Raw genomic sequence first — 21,309 nt, 5'->3', positions numbered from 1 at the left:
TAAAGCCATAGAGTGGAGGAGATCATGCAAAGAAAGACAGGAAACTGGGACAGAATCATTAGGAAAAGTAGAGAGGGGTCTGCAGAAATGGAGGAAGACAACTGGCTAAGTACTGTCACCAGAGCCCAAGAGGTTTCCAAAAAAATGACTTAATAGTTCCTGATACCGATGTCAGGCCAGATCAGGACTTAGACATACCCACTGACTTTAGCCACATGTGGTTGGTGACTTTGGCAGAATCAAATTTTGAAGGGTTGAGAAAGATGTACGAAGTAAGGGATGGAGACAAGAGGTACTTAAAACTCTCTCAAGAATTTGGGCTATGCTGAGAGGGAAAAGTTAGATAGATAGGTGGATGGGACAATGGGGGATGAGAGAGAATTATTTTTAGAAAGACACTGTTTCTTAATTTTCAGAAATATTTAAAATTATTTTAAAAAAGCACTAGGTACATATGGTTTAAAAAATCAAACAATACAGAAGCAATTATTTGCTGCATTCCCTACCTCCCAAAATGAGCCATTTGAACTTTTTGGTTGATTCTTTGATATGATTAAATATGCTTATACTTATAAAAATGAATTCTTTCATTTTTCACTTTTAAATATTGTATTACCTTCTATGTGTATATTCTTTTTAAAAGGTAAAAAAATGGGATCTTACCATTCAAATTGTTCTGTACCTTTCTTCTTGTACTTAAAATATCTTGGAGACACCTTTTAATACTAGCATATATGGATCTACCTTCTTCTTTTTTAAAAATATTTATTTGGCTGCACCAGGTTTTAACTGCAGCACGTGGGATCTGTTTCAGTTGTGAACTTTTAGTTGTGGCTTGTGGGATCTAGTTCCCTGACCAGGGACTGAATCTGGCCTGCCTGCATTGGGAGCACAGAGTCTTACCACTGGACCACCAGGGAAGTCCCTACCTTGTTTTTTTAAACAATTGCATAGTAATCTATTTACGGCTGTACCATACTGTTTCCTACTGATGGACATTTATGTTGTTTCCAGCTTTTTACTTTTATCAACCAGCTGTAATGGATAATATTGTATACACATCCTGACATACTTTCGTGAGTATATTCACAGGATAAATTCCTAGCAGTGGAATTTCTAGGTATGTTCAGTAAACATTTTCGATAAATACTGACAAATTGCCTTTCAGATTGGTTATAATTTATATTCCCACTAATAAGGTATAAAAATACTTACTTTCCCAAATTCTCACTATCACTGTTTAAGAATTTCGTGAATATTGCTCTAAGTGATGAAAGTATTCTTTCGTTGTTTTTATTTGCATGTAATTAATAAGGAGTAAGATTAAACAAATTTTCAGGTGTTTATCTGCCGTTATCATTTTCTGTGCATGTCTTTTTCTAATAGATGTATAAGACTTGGTTGTATTATAATGAAATTTGCCCTTTGTCACATGTATTGCAAAGTTTTTCCTAGTTGGGAGTTTGTCATGTGACTTTATTGGATTTTTTTTCCCCCCTTGCCTTAGGTAGTCAAATTTATTGATCTTTTTCTCTATGGCTTTTGGAGTCTTGTGTTTAGAAAGTACTCCAATTTTTTAAAATTACCTTTTTTTCTCTAGTATGCTTATGGTTTTCTTTTTACTTTAAATATTTCATCCAGAATCTACTTACATTGGCAAAGAGCATTGTTATTTCTCACTACTGCTCAGAGTGACATCTCCATTCCAGACCAGCCAGTCTGTCCTCAGTGAATAAAACACCCATTTCTGTGTACCCTTTCAGAGAGGTTCATTTACTTGGCTTATAGGGCATGCTCCTTTTCCTCTTGTTACCATTGCAAAAGCTATACAGCTCTGTCCCTTAGTAGCCCTGGGGGATTGGTTCTAAGACTCCAACTGATACCAAAATCCACAGATGATGCTCAAGTCCCTCATATAAAATGTAGTGTTTGCATATAACCTATGTATATCCTCCATTATACTTTAAATCATCCCTAGATTACATGTCATACCTAATATAGTATAAATGCTACATAAATAGTTGTAAATATAATGTAAATTCAAGTTTCACTTTTTGGAACTTTCTGTAATTTTTTCCCCAGATACATTTGATCCATGTTTGATTAACTCTGTGGATGCAAAACCTACTGTTATGATGATTTCTCCTTTTCTGAAGCTCACCTGGTTACATGCTATGTATGAGCCTCTTTTTTATCCCCCTCAACTTTAACATAGTTGCTAAAATAAATCTAATCTTTAGAAGCCTGGGTTTGTTTAACTCAGGAGTCTACAACCCCTGTGCCACTGACCAGATACCTGTCAGTGGTCTGTTAGGAACCGGGTTGCAGAGCAGGAAGTGAGCAGCAGGTGAGCAAGTGAAGCTCCATCGGTGTTTACAGCCGCTCCCCATCACTTACATTGCCCTCTGAGCGCCACCTCCTGTCAGATTGGTGGTAATATTAGATTCTCATAGGAGCCCGAACCCTAAGCCTAAAGTCAAGGTGGAATATCCGGAGATTGCCACAAAATAGAAATAAAGTGCACAATACATGTAATGCACCTGAATCATCCCGAAGCCATCACCCCACCCCCACCCTCGTCCATGGAAAAATTGTCTTCCACAAAATCAGTCCCTGGTGCTGGTTTAACTGATTTCTGACCACCCGCCCCCCGCACCGCCCCCTGGCCATAGCAACTAAAAGCATGCTGGGTATATGGAAGGAACTTGATAAATTACTTTTTGATTTGATATAAATGTGTAGCGTTGGCCACATGTGGCTAATAAGCATCTGAAATGTGGCTAGTCCAGACTGAGATGAGCTAGAAGTATAAAATCCACACTAGAGTTTGAAGGCAGTATTAGAAAATAACATATCTCATTAATAATTTTTATTTATATTGACTGCATGTTGAAATGCTAATTCTTGAATATACTGGATTACAGATAAATATTTTTAAAGTCTATCCAGGACCATTCTTCATTCTTATTCCTCAGTAAGTCTCTTGTCATGTTTGGTATTGGTTCCTAAATTAGGCTATTTTGAGGATAAATAAAGATGATCTTTTCTTGAAGCCAAAGATATTCTTACCATCTCCAAAGGCTCTCCTAGGCCATTATACAATCATTACCCTTTTGATACTGGGACCTCATCGTTATGAGCACTATTTACACATCTCTTTTGAAACTAACTGCTACAGATTTCAAATAAAACAGTTCCTCCCCACAGGTTAGGTAACTGCTCAGCCTATAGAAATGTTAGGAGGTCAGGTTCAGATGCTGAAGCATCTCCCAAAGCTTTTAGTGACTGAAGATTCCTGTTACCCATGTTGATGGAGCCCCAGCCTTTTCCTTTGGTCACTGGGCCATTTCCTGCAATCAGGAGTTATTTGGGACAGTTGCCGCTTGGCTTGTAGCTCAGTCTCATTGTAGTCAGAATCCCTGTATTAGTTTCCTATTCCTGCTGTAACAAATCATTGCAAACTCAGTAGTTTAAAAACAACACAAATTTATTCTCTTACAGTTCTGGAGGTCAGAAGTCTAAAATCAAGGTATTGGCAGGGCAGCATTCCTTTTGGAGGCTTCTGGGAGGAATCAACTTCCTTGCCTTTTCTAACTTCATTTCTTGGCTCCCAGTCCTTCCTTACATCACTCGGACTTCTTGCTTCTGTCATTCCACCTACTGTGGTCAAATCTCCCTTTGCCTCCCTCTTTAAGGACACTTAGGATTACATTTAGGGCCAACTCTGATAACCGGGATTAATCTCTTGATCTCAAAATCCTTAATCAAAATTCTTACTCAACACATCTGTACACATCTACAAAGTCCCTTTTGCTATGGAAGGTAGCAACCACAGGTCTCAGGGATTAATTAGGATGTGGACATTTCAGACGACCAATATGCAGCCTGCCACAGCCCCATATATATTTCTTCACCTTGCCTTGGTGAAGGGAGAGAGCAGCAGCAGGGTCACAGGGCTGCAAAGTGTTCTTAAATTAAGATCAGCAGAGAAGTAGGTAAACTCACATCTGTAATCACTGCTATCACTGCGCGACCGTCATAACGATCACTCCCTCCCAGCATTGCTTCCTATAAAATGTTCTGTAAGCTGAAGCTATACTCCTATTACTTCCTCATCTTAAAAAACAAATTATTCGAAATAGTAAGATGCATGTTTTCTAGAGACGAGATGTTTTTCTCATAAGCCTTTGATCTAACAGGCATGGTTGTGATCCATAGCATGCTTAGAAGATAATAGCACTTTGGTTTAACCATAACCATATTCTGCCAATTACTTTCATATCGTTTAGCTCATCTGGGCATAGGAAAAAGGCCTGGTTATTTCAGTTGTACAGATGAGTAAACTGAAGCTCAGAGAGGTTAAATGAATTGAATAGGGTGGTTATACAATGAGTTACTGGCAGAGCCTCCTTCCAAACCTGATGTTCTTTCCACTGCACTGTTCCTAGGCCACACTTGATGCCAGATTGCTGAGAAGGCTCTGACTTTTGGATTTTAATACATCCTGGAGTAGGCCTTAGAATCCCTACTTCCTTAGCATGAAACCCACTTTTGGAGGTCCTATCCAGAAGTCAAAGCTAGGGGCAGATTGGATGTTTCAGAAATTCAGGGAAAGGTTATGGATGCTGGCAAGTCAAGAGCACAGTGAGGGTAGTTAGCACTTACGGAGACCTATCAGGGTGTCTATGCCTGCAAAATGTGCTTATTTAATTGGAAGGCGGCAGCAGCAGGGCTACTACTAGGTATTAAACCTAGAATTAGGCCTGATTTCTGTGAGGGAAATTCTAAGAACATCAGGCATACCTAAGAGTGGCCTGGCTGGGTCTCTTATTCCCAGGTCTGAACACATAATTTGAAGCAGCATAATAACTCCAAAGCATATGCTCTTTTACACTGTTTTCTGGGAATCTCTTCTCAGTCTTGATTTCTGTGACATTTCAAGGCATAGTAGTCAAGGCCCAGTCTCTGCAACTACACTGCCTAGGTTCAAAGCCCAGCTCTGCCGCTTACAAGGTGTGTGACCTTGGGAGTCACTTAACTTGTGTATGCTTCAGTTCCCACATCTGCAAAATGAGGATAATAATAGTATCTATCCCATAGGGTTCAGGATTTAAAAATTTATGTTGTCTGGCACATGGTCCTGTATTATCTTTTTCTGTTTTCTTTTTTTCCTGTTTCTAACCAGACCTCTTTTGGTTGTTCCTTATTTTCCTCACTCAAAAACTATTAGCAGCCCTCAAACCTAGGATCTTGTCCCCTATTACATCCACCTATTTTTGGAATTTACTACTCATTAAATCTTAATCATTCTATGTGAATGACTTCCAAATTTTTGTATCTAGTCTTTATTTGCTGCTCTCTTCCAAACTATCAATAAAGAAGGCCTTGGAATGAACATCTTATCTCAGATGTATATTTGGGAAACATTACTCAAAAATCCATGCCAAAGGCTAAGCATATTCTCCTCTCAACTTTCTAGTTTCCCCATTTTTACAGTATCCTGGATAGTCTTTTGCTCATTCATAGGTCTCCCTTTTCTTCTCAGTACTTGAATTCTGGTGTATTTCTCTTTTGTTCACTCATATCTTCATTCAACAAGTAATTCCTGGCTGCCTACCATGTGTCAGACATTGAGTTAGGGCTATGCAAAAATAAGTTGAGCTTGAGGAGCTCAGTCTCCTGGTGATGAGGAAGAGGCATCAAAACAATTATAGTACGATGAGGTAAACACTGTAATAGAGGCTTCCATGCAAAGTCCTCACTAGAGTATAGTAACAAATGTAAGTACTATAGTAGTTGGGGAAGATTTCTGAGAAAATGTAACATCTGAGCCATCTTTTAGGACAAACAGTTGAACCACACTGCAAAGTGGAAGAGGAGGGGAGAGCAAAGGCAAGGAGGAATTTGTGCTATGAAGTTCATTTCAGTATGACTGATGTATGGAGGAAAGGCATGAAGACTAGCACTGTCCTACAGAACTTTCGGCAACAATGGGAATATTCTATATCTGTGCTGTCCAATAATCTAGTCACTAGTCACATATGGCCACTGAACACCTGAAATGTGGCCAACAGAACTGAGGAGCTGAATTTTAAATTTTATTTCATTTTATTTAATTTAAATAGCAAGCAGCTACCTTATTGAATAGTAGTCGTTAGACACTGGATAATGGACAAGACTCTAAGTACCTGGAAACCACTGAAGATGTACCTGGAAACCTTTGGTAGGCACCAGTCACATGGATGGAATAAGTGGAACTTACATATTACTGGTAGAATTTACTGGGCTGTATTTCAATGTGGGAAGTATAAATGAGGAGAATTAACTGAAATTTGTAGCTTAAGCAATGAGAGGATGCCAACAATTGAGATAGGATTAGGTTTGGAATAAAGGTAGTGAGTTTGCTTTTGGGATATGTTGGATTTGAGGTGCCAGATAACTATCTAGGGAAAAGTGTTAGTTACTCAGTCATGTCCGACTCTTTGTTACCCCATAGACTGTAGCCTGCCAGGCCCCTCTGTGGAATTCTCCAGGCAAGAATACTGGAGTGGGTTGCCATTCCCTTCTCCAGGGGATCTTCCTGATCCAGAGACTGAACCCGGGTCTCCTGCATTGCAGGCAGATTCTTTACCGTCTGAGCCATCAAGGGAATGTGACTACAAAACAGAGAAATATTAATCTGGAACTGTGAAGGTGGGGCTTATAACTATTGGGGGTTATTAGTGTATAGGCAGTTGTTAAAGGTATTGGAACAGAGGAAATCACCCCAGGAAAAATATGTAGAAGAGGACTGGATGGATACTAAGGAACCCCCAGTGTTACACTGTGGTGTTTCAACTTGCATCAGAATCATATTGGGTACTTGTTAAAAAGATTCCTCATTGTGGATGTATTTAATGCCACAGAATGTACACAGAAATGTATAGTTAAAACTACATTTTATGTTACATTTATTTTACCACAGTAAAAAAAAATGCAAAAAAAAAAAAAAAAAAAGTGCCAAAACCCCAAATCAAACCAAAATCTTAAGCCCCATTTCTGACCCGAATCACTGTTTCTGGAGATGAATCTAGGACGTCCCAGGTAATTTTTATACAAATTAAAATATGAACCAATTGCTTAAAGGACAGAGAGAAACTAAGAGATTGGAAGAGAATAAAGGGGGAGAGGTATGACAGAGAAACCAAGGGCGAGTCGTTCAATAAGGAAGGAGTCAATAGTGTTGAATGATTCCATGGCTCAGGAGGAAGACTGAAGACAGACCTCAGAATATGGTGTTTGGGTTGTCACTGATGAATGGGAGGGGAGGGAGCAGAGGCTCTGGCATCCTTTCTTTCAAGGACTTTGCTCATGTTTGGTGGTGAAGAGATGGAGGGAAAGATTGCATAAGGTGGAGAGGGAGATAGGACAAAGGAAAAGTTGGTGGTTTTGAAGATGAGAGAGAACTGAACATGTTGGTAGGTGGATAGGAAGGAGTCAATGGGGCCAAAGGACACCAAGAGGATCCTTAATAAAGTACACTTTGGGAGAGGTAGTATAGGCTGGGATCAGGGACTTAGGCAGAGGTTATTTGGATAAAACATTACTGGGTAAGTTAGAAGTGAAAACAAGGGAAGATGAAGGGTTCAAGACTGAGGGCAAGAAAAGACTTCTTGACACCTGAAACAAAAATGGCACTAGGCGGTGGTTAGGGCACCTGCGTAGATTAATGGAGCAGGAATAGAGTCAAAAGCCTGCAGAGGGGAAAAGTCTGGAAGAGTCACTAGGGTAAAAGTGATCAGAAGCAGCAATATAAAAAGACTGAGAAGTAGTATTGGAGTCTAATTGAGATTGGAAATGGCACCAACCATACAATTATCCTGCACAAAATAGAAAAACTGGTTTTCCTAAATGAAGGTTTTGGTTCCATCCTCCTATTATTTAGAGACTGCTCTGGCTTCTGCTCCCTCATGCATAAAGTTCAAATTCCTTAGTAGGAACTTTTCCTAACTTCTCTTTCAAGAGGTCCAACCTCTAATTGGTGGTTCAGACTCTCTTGTTCCCTGTTCCTTCCTCTTATAACATCAACTCTGAAAACAGGATCTTAGGGATTTTTAAACTCATCAATCCAGTCTCCCTTCTTAGCTAGGTGTTTTGTTTTTCCGTCTTCTCTCCACCAAATCTGTTTCTACCTTCCATTTTCCCTTGGAATAGACTCATGGGTGTTTTAAAAATTGACACCTGTCAGACATCAGTGACACCTGTTCCACAGCACAGATGCTACAGCCATCCAACTGCAGGCTGCATTTTGTGTACGCTTCCCTGCGTATATTCCCATCCCCATAGTGGTATGTGTCTTCATGCTGGTGTGCTTTGGCAGAGGTCCCTGACAAGAGAGTCCTAAATTAACTTACTCACTGGCATGTTTTCTGCTTTGAGCTTGGGTGAGGTTCTTTTTCTTGAGCTGAAACCTCCAAGGGTAGAGTGGTTAAAGGCAGAAGTTTCTTTTCTACTCCAGATTCACAGGGTATTCTCAATCATATTCAAGTTACTTTTATTATATATAATTGTATATACTGTATACAATCCCACTTCATTCATTTGTACCAGATGAATTTTGAATTCATGATTTAAATCTTTTAAACACATTGTAAATGCTAGTCAATGTATCTTGGCTAGTACTGTATCTGTGACTGCCGTGCTCAGCCTGGGCATGCTGGAAACTTGACCTGCTCTGGAAAGATATTTTTCCTACCAAAGCTCCCCTTTAAACAGGATAATGACTTTCCATTCCAGACTGTATTGTGAGGTTTTGCCTCATAGACAGGATAAGTCTAGAAGAAGCCTGAAGAAGGCAGATCAGATTCAAGTAGCCCAGGGAACAGATACATTCTAAGGCTAACCTTGTCTAAGTTTTCCTAAATAATCACCAAAAGCATCCCCTTCCATATCCCAGAAGCACTTTCTCCAGGTCACCTCCTTCCAGACAGCCCAGGTCATTGCCCCTCAGATACAGTCTCCTCAGGGATCATCCCCCAAAATGGGGAACAGATAATGATTTGTTTAGTTCCATGTCCTGGACATTTACAAAACTTCTGCCAGGTTTGGAGGCTGCCCAACTACCAGGAGTTAAGGAGAGTGAACTTAATTTTTTTTTTAACTTAATTTTTATATAAAACTCTTTTCAACATCTCTATCCTGGTCTTACCGCCCTCCCATCTCACTGTCTCCAGAATCTTATTCTGTTCCTTTCTTTTCCTTCTTCTATCAGTGACTCAGGGATCGGATGAGTCTCTGTGGCTTGTTTTGTCCTGAAGAGCAGAAGGCTTCGGTCCCAGTTGGTGTTGCCAAAGCAGCATACTAATTCCATGCCATGGTCCTGGGTCAAGATGTGCACAATCTGACTGGCCATATCACCTCGGATGGCCAGGGAGCGGAAGTGGTCAAAATCATGGAGGCCCAGCTTCCGGAGACGCCTTGCAGCTGCCCGGTAACACTTCCAGGGCTGTGGCTCCACAAGGAGGTAGCGGCATAGGGAAGAAAGGTGGGCCAGGAACTCCCACAGGCCTTGGTCCCCATGGTTCAGGTGAATCCACATGGTTACTGACATGCAGAAGCCAATATCAAAAACTGAGCGTCCAAATTGGCTCAAGAAAGAGCTCAGGAGAACTTTCCGGGTTCTTTGATTCATGAAGTCCAGGGTAATAAAAGTCAACCCATCAGGAAAAGGGCATTCTTTTTCAGCTCGTTCCACCAGGACAGGATCTATGTCGCAGCAGAGGAGATGGAGTTCTCTTGAGGCATCTGAGCAGGTCTCCCCATCATGTAGGGAAAGGAAATGTTTGTACAGAGCCACACTCAGATCCTAGAGGAATCCAAAAGAGCTTTGTCATTGCAGCTCTCGACCAGTGAATGGAAGAGAAACCTGCATCTCTTAGCCTCTCATTGAATCACTTACTCCTGGCTTCATGGGATGTAAGGTAGCAATGTAAGGTAGCAACCAGATAGCAATTAAAAATGAAGGAATTCAGCTCAGTGCAGCAACATGGATGACTCACGAAAACACATAATGCCGAATAAAAAAGCAGGACACAAAAAGAAAATACATGGCAAGCTTCCATTTATATGAAGTTTTAAAATGTATAAAATTAAACTACATTGTTTAGGGATACAAAAATAGTAAGCTATAAAAAAAGCAAGGGAACAATAATAATAAAAGTTGAGCTCTCTGGGTAGAGAGGGGGGTGTATGAGCAGGGAAAGGCATATGAGAGACTTCTTGGGTTGCTGACATTTTATTCTTGATACAGACATTAGTCATCAAAGTTTCTGCTTTATAATAATTCATAAAGTGTGAATTTATGTTTTGTGCACTGTTCTCTATGTGTGGCATAGTTCACACACACACACAAAACCCCTGTATTTTAAAAATTATGGTTCAGAGGACAGTCCAATGTCACATGGTTATTATATGGCAAGATTTAGGCAACATTAAGTTCTTTACTCCATAACAGGCTTCTCATACTTTAATAGTCCTTCACATCACCTAGGGATCTTACTAAAATAAAAATGTTGAATTGGTAGATCTGGGTTGGGAACTGAGATTCTGTATTTCTAGTAAGCTTCCACGTCATGCTGATGCTATAGTTCAAGGACCACATTTTGAGTAGGAAGATTGTACAGTATTCTGCTTAAAAATTTCTCCCTTTCTCTGTATTTATTTCTCTGTTTCCCTCCTGCTGGCTGATCCTGGGTGTACCACATTTAAAAAAAAATCTTTTGACCATGCATGCATGGCATGTGGGACCTTAGTTCCTTGACCAGGGATCAAACCCGTGCCCCCTGCATTGGTAGACTCTTAAACCACTGGACCACCATGCAAGTCCTGGGTGTATTCCTTGTTTGATTAGTCATTTTCATCACATCAGTCCCTCCTCTACCACATCTCTTAATACTCTCCATTCTTAATTCTTGAATCTTAGAGTTCCCAGGAAGCTTAAAAAAAAGAAAATACAGACTCAAGGTCTCAATCCCCAAGTTTCTGATTCAGTAGGTCTAGAGTAAGGCCTAGTTTTTAAGATTTAAACAAAGTACCCCCAAAATTATGGCACATCTATACAAAAAAATATTATGAAGCTACTAAGAAAAAATGTAGTGACATGAGTGATCTCCAAATTACTAAACGAAGAGCAAGGTGCAAAATAGTGTGCTATTATTTGTAAAACTAGAAGAGGTGAGATATTTATACATACATAGATGTCTGTGTACACACAGGCCACATACTCGAGAAATTATAAATAGCAGTTGCCATTGTGTACAGGAAGAGGCTTTCCTGGTGGCTCAGACATAAAGAATCTGCCTGCAGTGCAGGAGACCTGAGTTCAATCCCTGGGTCTGGAAGATCCCCTGCAGAAGGAAATGGCCACCCACTCCAGTATTCCTGCCTGGAGAATTCCATGGACAGAGGAGCCTGGCAGCCTACTGTCCACGGGTTGCAGAGTCGGACACGACTGAGCAACTATCATCATGGGTAGAGGAGGATTTAGGGTCAGGAGTAGAGACTTTCTATGTATCCCTTTGTATTTTGAACTGGGGGGGGGGGGGGTCTTATCAAGTATTAATATAAGCATCTTTTCTTAAGTGCAAAATAATAAACTCTCTAAATATATAGCCAAGTTTAGGAACCACTGCTCTAGTTAACTGCAACTATGTCTTGGCTCCTAACGTGCACGTATAGCACTTTCAACTTTAAAATCTCTTGTGGTTTCCTAATGCCTTTCATGAAACCCCAAATCTGCTATCCAGTTTCTCTTTTCCATTGCTTTCCCCCTCTGATTTCATATATCATCACAGTAGAGAAATGTCTGCAAAGGATAGCCAGACACCCATCTCTACTCATTCCAGCTTTTAGCCTGTGTCCAAATGCAACCCCCCCTCCCGTTTACCAGCTGTGTCCCTACAGCCCTCAACCTTCTACTAAAGTCTCTTCTGCCTAAACAGGGTAAAATTTTCCTTACCCCTTCCCCTCCTTGTTTGGAAAGGAGTGACGGTACTAACTTTGTGAAGCATCTGTAATCATAGGGTCGGAATGCCTGCTCCTCTAGGATATCCTAGTGACTACAAATAGGTGCTAGAAAGACAACTCCGCTATTTTGCTTGTGGTCTGACTATAATCATTCTTATGCCTAAGAATACTTTGTGGTAAGAAAATGTGGCAAAGCCTTCCTCTAACAGGATGCTTTATTTTCTTTCTCGATCTTCTCCACTGTACTCAGCCAACTGATTGCTTTTAAAATATCCACTTGGCTCCAGGGTCCATTCTGCACTGTTTCACACTTATCTTAATTTCAGGCATGATTCTGTCACCCCCGGGTCATCTCATCCAGTAAACCAATCCCAACCCTACGCTTCCAAACGTGGGTCTCAGGCAGCCCCCTCTCCTCCAGCAAGTCGCCAGCCACGTTGGACAGGAGGCAATAGCCGGAAGCCCAGGCACTGTGGCCCTGCCCACCCGGGGTTCGGCTGTGATGCTTCAAGTGCGGAGGCGGGGCGCAGGAATTCCGAACGAATTTGAAAATGATTCCTCCCCCAGATTTCTAAAAGAGATGGTGTTAGGAGCCCCGAGGTCCCGTAGCATCGGCAAGGGGTAGAACGCTACACCTTTAAACTCATTTTGGGAACGCTGGGAGAGGTGTAATACCACGCCCAGGACGAAAGCCCAGCGGACTTGAAGGCTGCCAACCTCTCGGCTCAACCGACGTCCGATTCCTCCCCCGGCACTCACCCCGGAGTTACACCCCACGTCGAGTCCCAGGATCGGCCTTGTCTCGGAACTCTGAGGGAAAAGCCGGCGAAGAAGCTCCGGGGGTAGGAGGCGGAGCCGTTGCTCTGGAGGGTGGAAGCGGGAATAATGAGGGAAATTTCCGAACGGGGCTGCCCCGGGTTCCAGAACTCGCGGTTTCTCTTCCGCCGCGGTCTTCTCAACGCCCCCCGTGGCCTGCTCCGTGGACGCCGCCATTAGTCTCAGTCTGGCCTCAGTCCCCTCGGAACCGGAAATCTGGAACCTGCAGGCCGCCCGGGCTCCAGCGCGCCTGCGCTGAAAAGCAAAGGGACCGAGTATAAACGCGGCCTCCCATGAGCGAGCGCGGGAATTGGGGGTTTGCGTTGTGTAGTGGTATCTTCGCCATAACCTGGGAGGTGGTTAGTAATATTATTCTGCTTTTTTTGGTGAGACAAGCGCAGAGATGTTGAGTGACTTGCTCAAGCCAACGGTCTACCCAGAACAAGGCATTTAATGGGATTTGGAAATCTATTTTGCTCCAACTTCCTTCCTTTACAAGTGCATAAAGTGAGACCCAGAAATTAGAAATTACTTGCCCAGGGTCGCACAGGAATATGTGACCCCAAAACTTGCACCCATTCATCCTGTGATTCCAGGACAGTGTAGCCAGAAACTATGGGTCACTTGAGGTGCCAAAGACCCAGATAGCCCAGCCTGCCACGTGGGTCAGGTGGACAGGGGACAACTGAAGACTGTGAGCTCTTGAGAGGTAAGGACTGTGCCTTAAGAGCCAGTACATAAGAGTGCATAACAAACGCCAGACACTTTTCTAAACCTTTTACATGTATTTTTTTAAATCCTCGAATCAACACTGTGAGGAAAGAACCATAACTAATACCCCTTTTATATAGATGAGGGCCTTGAGGGACTGCAGAGTTAGTAATTTGTCCAAAATGAAACAGTTAGAAATGATAGCACCAGGATTTGAACCCAGGTACTTTGGTTCTAGAGATTGTACTTGCAACCATTATGTTATTCTCAGCCTGAATCCTCTTGTTGTTCAGTTGCTCACTCGTGTTGTACTCTTTGTGACCCCATGGACTGCCACATGCCAGGCTTCCCTGTCCTTCACAATCTCCCTGAATTTGCTCAAACTCATGTCCATTGAGTGGATGATGCCATCCAACCATCTCATCCTCTGTTGCCTTCTTCTCCTCCTGCCCTCAATCTTCCCCAGCATCAGGGTCTTTTCCAATGAATTGGCTCTTTGCATCAGGTGGCCAAAATATTGAGGCTTCAGCTTTAGCATCAGTCCTTCCAATGAATATTCTGGACTGATTTCCTTTAGGATTGACTGGTTTGATCTCCTTGCTGTCCAAGGGACTCTCAAGAGTCTTCCCCAACACCACAGTTCAAAAGCATCAATTCTTCAGTGCTCAGCCTTCTTTATGGTCCAACTCTCACACCTGTGCATGACTACTGGAAAAACCATAGCTTTGAGTATACGGATCTTCATCAGCCAATGTATTGTCTACGTTTGTCATAGCTTTTCTTTCAAGGAGCAAGCGTCTTTTAATTTCATAGCTGCAGTCACCATCTGCAGTGATTTTGGAGCCCAAGAAAATAGTCTGTCACTGTTTCCATTGTTTCCCCATCTGTTTGCCATGAGGTGATGGGACTGGATCCATGATCTTAGTTTTTTGTATGTTGAGTTTTAAGCCAGCTTTTTCACCTTTCATCAAAAGACTCTTTAGTTCCTCTTTGTTTTCTGCCATTAGGGTGGTGTCATCTGCATATCTGAGGTTATTGTTATTTCTGCCAGCAATCTTGATTCCAGCTTGTGATTCATCCAGCCTGGCATTTCATATGATGTACTCTGCATATAAGTTAAATAATCAGGGTGGCAATATACAGCCTTGATGTACTTCTTTCCCAATTTTGAACCAGTCTGTTTTTCCATGTCTGGTTCTAACTGTTGCTTCTTGACCTGCATACAGGTTTCTCAGGAGGGAGGTAAGGTGGTCTGGTATTCCCAACTCTTTAAGAATTTTTCACAGTTTGTTGTGATCCACACAGTCAAAGGCTTTAGTGTAGTCAATGAAGCAGAAGTAGATGTTTTTCTGGAATTCTGTTGCTTTTTCTATGATCCAGTGGATGTTGGCAATTTGATCTCTGGTTCTTCTGCCTTTTCTAAATCCAGCTTGTGTATCTGTAAGTTCTTGGTTCGTGTATTGCTGAACCCTAGCTTGGAGGATTTTGAACATAATCTTGCTAGCATGTGAAATGAGTGCAACTGTATGGTATTTTGAACATTCTTTGGCGTTACCCTTCTTTGGGATTGGAATAAAAACTGACCTTTTCCAGTCCTGTGGCCACTGCTTAGTTTTCCAAGTGTGCTGACATATGGAATGCAGCACTTTAACAGGATTAAATCTTTTAGGATTTGAAATAGCTCAGCTGGGGTTCCATCACCTCCACTAGCTTTGTTTGTAGTAATGCTTCTTAAGGCAAACTTGACTTCACACTCCAGGATGTCTGGCTCTAGGTGAGTGACTGCAGCATTATGGTTATCCAGGTTATTAAGACCTTTTTTTGGTACAGTTCTTCTGTGTATTCTTTTTTTTTTTGGTCTCACTTAATTCTTTTTTTTTTTCCATTTATTTTTATTAGTTGGAGGCTAATTACTTTACAATACTGTAGTGGTTTTTGTCATACATTGACATGAATCAGCCATCTTCTGTGTATTCTTGCTACCTCTTCTTAATCTCTTCTACTTCTGTTAGGTCCTTACCATTTCTGTCCTTTATTGTGCCCATATTTGCATGAAATGTTCCCTTGTTATCTCTAATTTTCTTGAAGAGATCTCTAGTCTTTCCCATTCTGTTGTTTTCCTCTGTTTGCATTGCTTACTTAAGAATGCTTTCTTATCTCTCCTTGCAGGTGGATATATCTTTCCCTTTCTCCTATGCCTACCATAATGCCTGGCCCAAAGATGCTTAATAAGTATTTGTTGAATGGAAACTCCGTATTAACAAATGATATTGGGAAAACTGGATATCCATATGCAAAAAGATGAAAGTGGATCCTTACACAAAAATCAACTCAAAATGGGCTAAGGACTTAAATGTAAGACCTGAAAATACAACAGCAAGAAAAAAAATCACAGGGGAAAGACTTCAAGACTGATTTTGGTAATGATTTCATAGATATGATGTCAAGAGCACAGACAACAAAAGCAAAAATAGACAAATGGAGCTATATCAAATTAAAAACTTCTACACAGCAACAGAAACCATTAACATTGAAAAGGTAACTTACAAAGTGGGGGAAAATATTTCCCAAGCTATTTATCTGATAAGGGATTAATTTCTAAAATATCTAAGGAACTCCTACAAATCAAACAAAGCTAGTGGAGGTGATGGAATTCCAGTTGAGCCATTTCAAATCCTAAAAGATAACGCTGTGAAAGTGCTGCACTCAATATGCCAGCAAATTTGGAAAGCTCAGCAGTGGCCACAGGACTGGAAAAGGGCAGTTTTCATTCCAATCCCAAAGAAAGGCAATACCAAAGAATGCTCAAACTACCGCACAATTGCACTCATCTCACACGCTAGTAAAGTAATGCTCAAAATTCTCCAAGCCAGGCTTAAATAGTACGTGAACCAAGAACTTCCAGATGTTCAAGCTGGTTTTAGAAAAGACAGAGGAACCAGAGATCAAATTTCCAACATCCACTGGATCATCAAAAAAGCAAGAGTGTTCCAGAAAAACATCTATATCTGCTGTATTGACTATGCGAAAGCCTTTGACTGTGTGGATCACAACAAACTGTGGAAAATTCTTAAAGAGATGGGAATACTAGTCCACCTGACCTGCCTCTTGAGAAATCTGTGTACAGGTCAGGAAGCAACAGTTAGAACTGGACAAGGAACAACAGACTTGTTCCAAATCAGGAAAGGAGTACATCAAGGCTGTGTGTTGTCACCTTGCTTATTTAACTGATATGCAGAGTATGTCATGAGAAACACTGGACTGGATGAAACACAAGCTGGAATCAAGATTTCCGGGAGAAATCTCAATAACCTCAGATATGCAGATGACGTCCCTCTTATGGCAGAAAGTGAAGAAGAACTAAAGAGCCTCTTGATGAAAGTGAAGGAGGAGAGTGAAAAAGTTGGCTTAAAACTCAACTTTCAGAAAACTAAGACTATGGCATCCAGTCCCATCACTCCACGGCAAATAGATGGAGAACAAATAGATGTTTCTACTGGAAACAGTAGCAGACTTTATTTTGGGGGGCTCCAAAATCACTGCACATGGTAGCTGCAGCCATGAAATTAAAAGACGCTTACTCCTTGGAAGAAAAGTTAGGACAAACCTAGACAACATATTAAAAAGCAGAGATATTACTTTGCCAACAAAGGTCCATCTAGTCAAGGCTATGGTTTTTCCAGCAGTCATGTATGGATGTGAGAGTTGGACTATAAAGAAAGCTGAGCACCAGAGAATTGATGCTTTTGAACTGTGATGTTGGAGAAGACTCTTGGGAGTCCCTTGGACAGCAAGGAGATCCAGCCAGTCCATCCTAAAGGAAATCAGTCCTGAATGTTCATTGGAAGGACTGATGTTGAAGCTGAAACTCCCATACTTTGGCCACCTGATGCAAAGAACAAACTCATTTGAAAAGACCCTGATGCTGGGAAAGATTGAAGGCAGGAGCAGAAGGGGAAGACAGAGGATGAGATGGTTGGATGGCATCACCGACTCAACGAACATGAGTTTGAGTAAACTCCGGGAGTTGGTGACGGACAGGGAGGCCTGGCGTGCTGCGGTTCATGGGGTCTCAAAGAGTGGGACACGACTGAGTGACTGAACTGAACTGAACAAATCAAAACCAAAAAAATAAAAACTGAGTAACTTGATTTTTTAAATGGGCAAAGGACTTGAACAGACATTTTTTCCAGAGGAGGACATACAAATGGCCAACAGGTATATGAAAAGATGGTTAACTAGTCATCAGGGAAATGCATATGAAAACCACAATGAGATATCGTCTCACAACTATTTAGGGTGGCTATTTTGAGAACAAAAACAAAAGACAAGAGCTATTGGCAAAGATGTGGAGAAAGTGGAATGCTTGTGCATTGTTGGTGGAAATGTAAAATGGTGCAGTCTCCATGACAAACAGTATGGATGTTCCTCAAAAAATTAAAAATGAAACTACCACATGATGCCCACAATCCCATTTCTGGGTATTTATCCAAAAGAATTGAAATCAGGATCTTGGAGAGATATTAGTGCTCACAGTCTCATTGTGACACTATTCACAATAGCCAAGATATGGAAATGACTTGCATGTCCATCTACAGATTAATAGATAAAAGAAATGTTAATATACATACAATAGAATATTATTGATCTTAAAAAAGAAGGAAGCCCTACCGTATGTGACAAAAGGGATGAACCTTGAGGACATTCTGTTGTTGTTGTTGTTGAGTTGCTAAGTTGTGTCCAACTCTTTGAGACCCCCGTGAACTGCAGCACACTGGGCTCCTCTGTCCTTCACTATCTCCTGGAGTTTGCTCAAATCATGTTGGTTGAGTCAGTAATGCTATATAACAATCTCATCCTTTGCCTCCCCTTTCTTCTTTTACCTTCAATCTTTCCCAGCATCAGGGTCTTTTCTAATGAGTCAGTTCTTCACATCAGGTGGCCAAAAGATTGGTGCTTCAGCTTCAGTCCTTCAAATGAATATTCAGGGTTGACTTCCTTTAGGATTGACTGGTTTGATCTCCTTGCAGCTCAAGGGACTCTGAAGAAGATATTATGCTAAGTGAAATAAGCCAGGCACAGAAGGACAATTACGGCATGATTCCACCTACATAAGGTATCCAAAATCAAACCCATAGTATGGTAGTTGCCAAGGGCTGGGGTGAGGGAAAGGGGGAGTGGCTAGTCACTGGTATAAAGTTTGAGGTATGCAAAATGAATAAGTTCTAGATATCTATTGTACAAAATTGTGTCTATAGATAACAATACTGTACTGTACACTTAAAAACCGGTTTCAGGGACTTCCCTGGTGGGTCCAGTGGTTAAGGCTCCATGCTTCCAGTGCAGAGGGTGTGGTTTCAATCCCTGGTCAGAGAACTAAGATCCTATATGCCACGTGGTGTGGCCAAAAAATTAAAATGAAATTGAGTCTTTAAATAAAAATAAAACAAAAACAAAAATGAAATAAAATATTTTTAAAAACCTGGTTTAATGCGGTATGATGTGGGTTAGTCTCTCAGTCGTATTCCACTCTTGGCGACCTCTGCTAGGTTCTGCTTTTGTTAAGTATTCTTTCTGCAATGAAATAAACCCAAATTCCATAGAGGATGCAAGTAGGCAACAAAAGCCAGGTCTGTTTTGGGAAAACTGAAAAGGAAGAAAGGAAGGAACTGAACTGAAACAGACCTGGTGGAATGGAGCTAGGCAAAATATGGCTGAACCAAAGATAAGAAAAAAACAGAGCTGGTGAGAAGCTGGGTGGGAGCGGGGCTGGATGAGGCGTTCGCCTAGGTAGTGGGTTCAAGTCAGCAGCCAGGATGGCTCAGAATATACAACAGGTTCAGCCAGGGGTCTGAAAAGCTGGTGTGACTTCTGCCCACCTGGCCAGGCATCTGAAAGAGGCCTCCAGCTTCATGAAGCCAGTGATATGCTGAATTTCTTCCTAGGACTGAAGCATGACTTCTGCAGACAGTGCCGGAAAGTGCTGTCAGAGATTAAAATAGGCCCTGTCCCTTTTCCTCTCAATTTTTACTTCACATTTTCATCTCTGTCTGATGTATCAGATAGAGGGGACATAAGTTAATGACCAAAAGTCATGGTGGAATTGAGTTAACCACAATATTCTTCTAGAAAAAAGATGGCATTGGAGGACAGCAGCAACACCATTTCTCTCCCCAGTGTTCCACGGATTTTGGTAAGCTGAGATTACCCCTTTTTGTCACTAGATGACGCTAGCACAAACTTGACAATCCTTAATTTTCAAAGAGCAGGAATCACCTTTTCTCTGTAAGCATTTTTTCTGTTGTTTGCTTGTTTAGACACAGTGTATATATATTTACCAGTAAAGAGTTTAATTTCATTAAGGACATGGGCATGGCTTTTGAGTTTTCAAAACATTGTTCACCTGTAAAAAAAATAGGCAACAGTCCTAGGTGGTGAATGGGAGGCCCCCCGGGAAGCAAAGACAGAAGTGGCCTGGTAATGTTACTGGGGACCTGAAATGCCTCAGAAGTGAGCCCACAGACATTTGAATTGGACTCACTCTGCGCACTTTTTGAACCTATCCTCATTTTTCAGAGCCCAGTCAGCCTGAGTGACCTGACAATACTCAACCTGAGCCTGAGTAATCAGCCCTCAAATAGCTGTTGTTGTTCAGTCACTAAGTCGTGTCCTACTCTTTGTGACCCCATGGACTGCAGCACGCCAGGCTCCTCTGTCCTCCGCTATCTCCTGGAGTTTGCTCAAAATCATGTCCATCGAGTCAGTGGTGCTATCTAACCATCTCATCCTCTGCCACACCCTTCTCCTGCCTCAGTCTTTCCCAGCATCAGGGAAATAGCTGTGATAGCACCTAAGAGCATGCTCTGTGCTGTATTTGGCTAGATTTTGTGGAGCCTGATGTTTACACAATTGTAGGGGTGGGTTTGGTGACATAATTCCCTGATGGCTCAGTGGTAAAGAATCTGCCACTGATTCTTTAGAATTCACAGATTCAAAGAATCTGCTGCAATGAGGAGACCAGAAGATGAAGGTTTGATCTCTGGGTCGGGAAGATTGCCTGGAGGTGGAAATGGCAACCCACTCCAGTATTCTTGCCTGGAAAATCCCATAAACAGAAGACCCTCACAGTCTATAGTCCACAGGGTCGCAAAGAGTTGGACACAACTGAGCTTGCACACACACGGGTGCATGTAGTTTTTAAAGAAAAATTACAAACGTAAAGATAGGTGTGAATGTGAATATTTATTTACAATGAGAAAATAAATCACAACAAATTATAATTTTTAAAAATCTGAAAAATACTACAAACATCACAAAAATTCCCATTATAGTTGGATGAATCAAATGCCAGTCATACTTGAATATTACTTTTTTCTTACATTTTTTGGCTGTATATGCTTTGATAGCTTCTTCATATGATAATTTGAAAAGGAAACGTTAACCCACTCCAGTATTCTTGCCTGGGAAATCCCATGGATAGAGGAGTCTGGTGGGCTATACAGTCCATGGGGTGACAAAGAGTTGGACATGACTGAGTGACTAACACTTTCAAATGATAACAATTTGATAATAGCATTTTACTAAAAGGAATAGAAAGATGATTTAGTCTTTTCTTAGCTTGGCAGATAAAATTTGTCTTTTTATTATTTGATCATTTAGAAAAATTTCTTTCAAGGTCATGATTTATTATTGGCAATGTCATGTAAATGTTTAGGTTTGTTATCAAATTGGGAAAAAAAACTTGATTAAGTTTCTTTCATCTAGGAAGCTATATGATTT

The 21,309-nt window shown here is 41.2% G+C and overlaps 2 protein-coding genes across 2 annotated transcripts in view; one reads left to right on the top strand and one right to left on the bottom strand.

Moving 5' to 3' along the window:
• The window catches only part of LOC122682197 (tubulin alpha-1C chain-like), a 1,110,822-nt gene that overhangs the window by 492,921 nt on the left and 596,592 nt on the right, over nucleotides 1-21,309 (top strand). The gene's annotated exons all lie outside the window — the stretch shown is intronic.
• On the bottom strand, nucleotides 3,470-13,017 carry BCDIN3D (BCDIN3 domain containing RNA methyltransferase). Its single transcript, XM_043885144.1, has 2 exons — nucleotides 12,763-13,017; nucleotides 3,470-9,844 (listed from the first exon to the last, which is right to left on the bottom strand). The coding sequence occupies exons 1-2, from the start codon at nucleotides 12,994-12,996 to the stop codon at nucleotides 9,200-9,202; spliced, it is 879 nt and encodes a 292-aa protein (XP_043741079.1). The 5' UTR covers nucleotides 12,997-13,017; the 3' UTR covers nucleotides 3,470-9,199.

Source organism: Cervus elaphus, chromosome 3, assembly GCF_910594005.1.
Source record: "Cervus elaphus chromosome 3, mCerEla1.1, whole genome shotgun sequence".
NCBI lineage: Eukaryota > Metazoa > Chordata > Mammalia > Artiodactyla > Cervidae > Cervus > Cervus elaphus.
Note: the sequence above shows the minus strand (reverse complement) of the source record. Positions and strands in the feature narration are given on the sequence as shown.

Bases quoted from the DNA above. Each gene is read 5' to 3' on its own strand.
- BCDIN3D (XM_043885144.1), bottom strand. From the start codon at position 12,996: ATGGCGGCGTCCACGGAGCAGGCCACGGGGGGCGTTGAGAAGACCGCG. The intron at 9,845-12,762 runs GTGAGTGCCGGG...GGATTCCTCTAG, and splicing joins ACGTGGGGTGTAACTCCGGG to GATCTGAGTGTGGCTCTGTA.